Source organism: Culicoides brevitarsis, chromosome 1 (assembly GCF_036172545.1).
Source record: "Culicoides brevitarsis isolate CSIRO-B50_1 chromosome 1, AGI_CSIRO_Cbre_v1, whole genome shotgun sequence".
Classification (NCBI taxonomy): Eukaryota; Metazoa; Arthropoda; class Insecta; order Diptera; family Ceratopogonidae; genus Culicoides; species Culicoides brevitarsis.
The window spans coordinates 38,401,295-38,403,474 of record NC_087085.1 but is presented as its reverse complement, the minus strand read 5'-3'; the positions used below and the strand labels follow the sequence as shown (position 1 = coordinate 38,403,474).

The 2,180-nt window shown below is 29.6% G+C and overlaps 1 protein-coding gene across 1 annotated transcript; it reads right to left on the bottom strand.

Moving 5' to 3' along the window:
• Positions 1-864: 864 nt before the first annotated feature.
• Positions 865-1,971, bottom strand: LOC134837795 (CLIP domain-containing serine protease B8-like). The gene is made up of 3 exons (XM_063853183.1): positions 1,479-1,971; positions 1,232-1,417; positions 865-1,175 (listed from the first exon to the last, which is right to left on the bottom strand). The coding sequence occupies exons 1-3, from the start codon at positions 1,969-1,971 to the stop codon at positions 865-867; spliced, it is 990 nt and encodes a 329-aa protein (XP_063709253.1).
• Between the last annotated feature and the right edge of the window lie 209 nt (positions 1,972-2,180).

The following is a 2,180-nucleotide window of genomic DNA, read 5'->3' as shown; positions in this document are numbered from 1 at the left end:
AAGGCCTATTTATTGAATCCCAAGAGATTCCCAGAATTATTTGAAAAGTAAAATATACACGTAGTTGTAATTAAGTGTAAAAATTTATGTTTTTGTCAAATATTTAGGAGAGCATTGAAAATAATAAAAAATCAAGTATTACAAAAATTTTTGTCTTTTATTTCTAAATTTTTAAATGCATTTAATTTATTAAAAAAATAAAAAAAATTAAAATTCAAAAAATAATTAATTAAATTAAAAATTAAAGAAAATTATTTTTATAATTGAAATTATTTTTATTTTTTATTTCTGCTAAAAAAATGTTGATTCTTAAGTTATAAAAATTTTCAAATATAAATTCGTATAATTTTTATTTTGATTTTTTAATTTTTTTAAATATTTTTTTGTCTCAAATTTTATTGATCGGCCAAACATTCAAACTGATTTCTGAAAATAAAAATAATTAATTTTTTTTGAGCATTTTTGAACAGATTCTCTCTATTTTCTTTAAAATTAAAAAAAAATTTTTTTTTTGAAAAGTTTAAAGAAAATACGTCGAAATTTTATGAAATTTTGCATTTTTTCCATTGTTTTTTGATTCTTAAAAAAGTAAATTTTTTTAATTAAAATTCATTCTGAAAGCTTATTCACTTTTTGAAATATTTTTTTTAAATAATTTCTAAATTTTATTAATTTTTTTTTTATTTAATTTGAGCATTTAAAAAAAAATTTTTTATCATTTTTGTTTAAAATTGTAAAAATTTCGAAAAAAATTATTTTTTTTATAAAAATTTTTAAAAAAATAATTTTTTTAATTAGGTATCAGAATTTTTTGTTAGAATTTTTTTTAACCTCTTAAAAAAATTAAATTCGCTCTAAAATTAATTAAACCGCAAACTGATTGATCCAATCCATGTACGCCCACACATTCGCATAAACTCCTGGAATTCCCGCATCCGCACAATTCTTCGTTCCAAACGACACAACGCCCGAAATATAGAATTTTCCGCTGTCATAAAACATCAAGGGACCTCCGCTATCGCCGGCACACGCTCCTTTGTCTCTTTCTCCGCCGGCGCAAATTTGTTTCTCTTCGGAAATGGCATAATTGTGCTTTTGATAAACTTTTTGACAATCCGCGGATGGAACGTGATCCACTTTGAGCTTCATTTTTACGTCGCTGATAACGTAGATAACTGAAAAAGAGGATTTTTGGTGATTTTTTGATGAAAATTGAAGAAATTTGTCTTACATTGAGTCACACTTCCCCATCCAGCGACGATCAAGGCCTGAGATTTGCTCATCGGAGGAGTAAAAGCTTTCGTTGGGAGACAAATTGGTCTTATAAAGTCCGTATAAGGAGCGTCTCTGTCGAGAATTAAAATTGCCAGATCATTTTCCTTCTTGTCAGCGTTCCGAGCTGGATGAATAAGGACAGCTAAAAGAGAAAAAAATATTTTTTTTAACAAAAATCGTCAAATTTTTACAAAAAATCTTACTTTTCACCGTAAAATCCAACGGATCATCACTGCAATCTTCCTCGCCAAATCCCAAATCGACGCAATCTCGTTCCGTTTTCGTATTCCATTCGCCAAGTCTGACAAAATCTAACGATTTTCCCAAGTTGCCTTCCACACAATGAGCTGCCGTCAAAATTGTTCGTTTTAAAATGAGCGTTCCTCCACAGCTGTACGTTACTTTCGAGGTATTTGCGTTTTTGTAGTACAAAAGTGCCAAAAATGGAAGTTCATCAATAGCGGTTTCGTTTCCGCCCACAATTCGATCACTTGTGCCTTGAATCCCGCACTGCGTCGTCAATTTTGCGGGTTTTTGCGTCACTTGAGGCTTCAAAGTCGTCGTTGTTGTTGTTGTCGAAGGCTCTGGAGTTGTCGTCGTTCCTTTTGGTTTCTTGGTTTTTTTCGCTCTTTCATGTCTTGCACAAGCGACGATCCCAAAAATCGCTAAAAAGACGAAAATTGTTGAGAATTTCATTTTTTTAATTCAACTTTTTGTGATTTCTTTTTTTAAATAAAAACTAAAAATAAATAAAATTTAGCGCATTTTACGTATTTCTCGGTCAATGTCACAAAACTTACTAATTAATTCGATTGAGAATTTAAGATGAAGCGAGAGAGGAAGCAAAGTAAACAAAACAAACCAGCCAAACTGGAACACTTTGCTTGATAACACGTTTTTTTTCG

Coding starts and splice junctions, on each gene's coding strand:
- LOC134837795 (XM_063853183.1), bottom strand. CDS start 1,971: ATGAAATTCTCAACAATTTTCGTCTTTTTAGCGATTTTTGGGATCGTC. Junction 1,418..1,478: donor GTTGGATTTTACGGTGAAAA/GTAAGATTTTTT, acceptor TTTCTCTTTTAG/CTGTCCTTATTCATCCAGCT. Junction 1,176..1,231: donor ATGGGGAAGTGTGACTCAAT/GTAAGACAAATT, acceptor CCTCTTTTTCAG/TTATCTACGTTATCAGCGAC.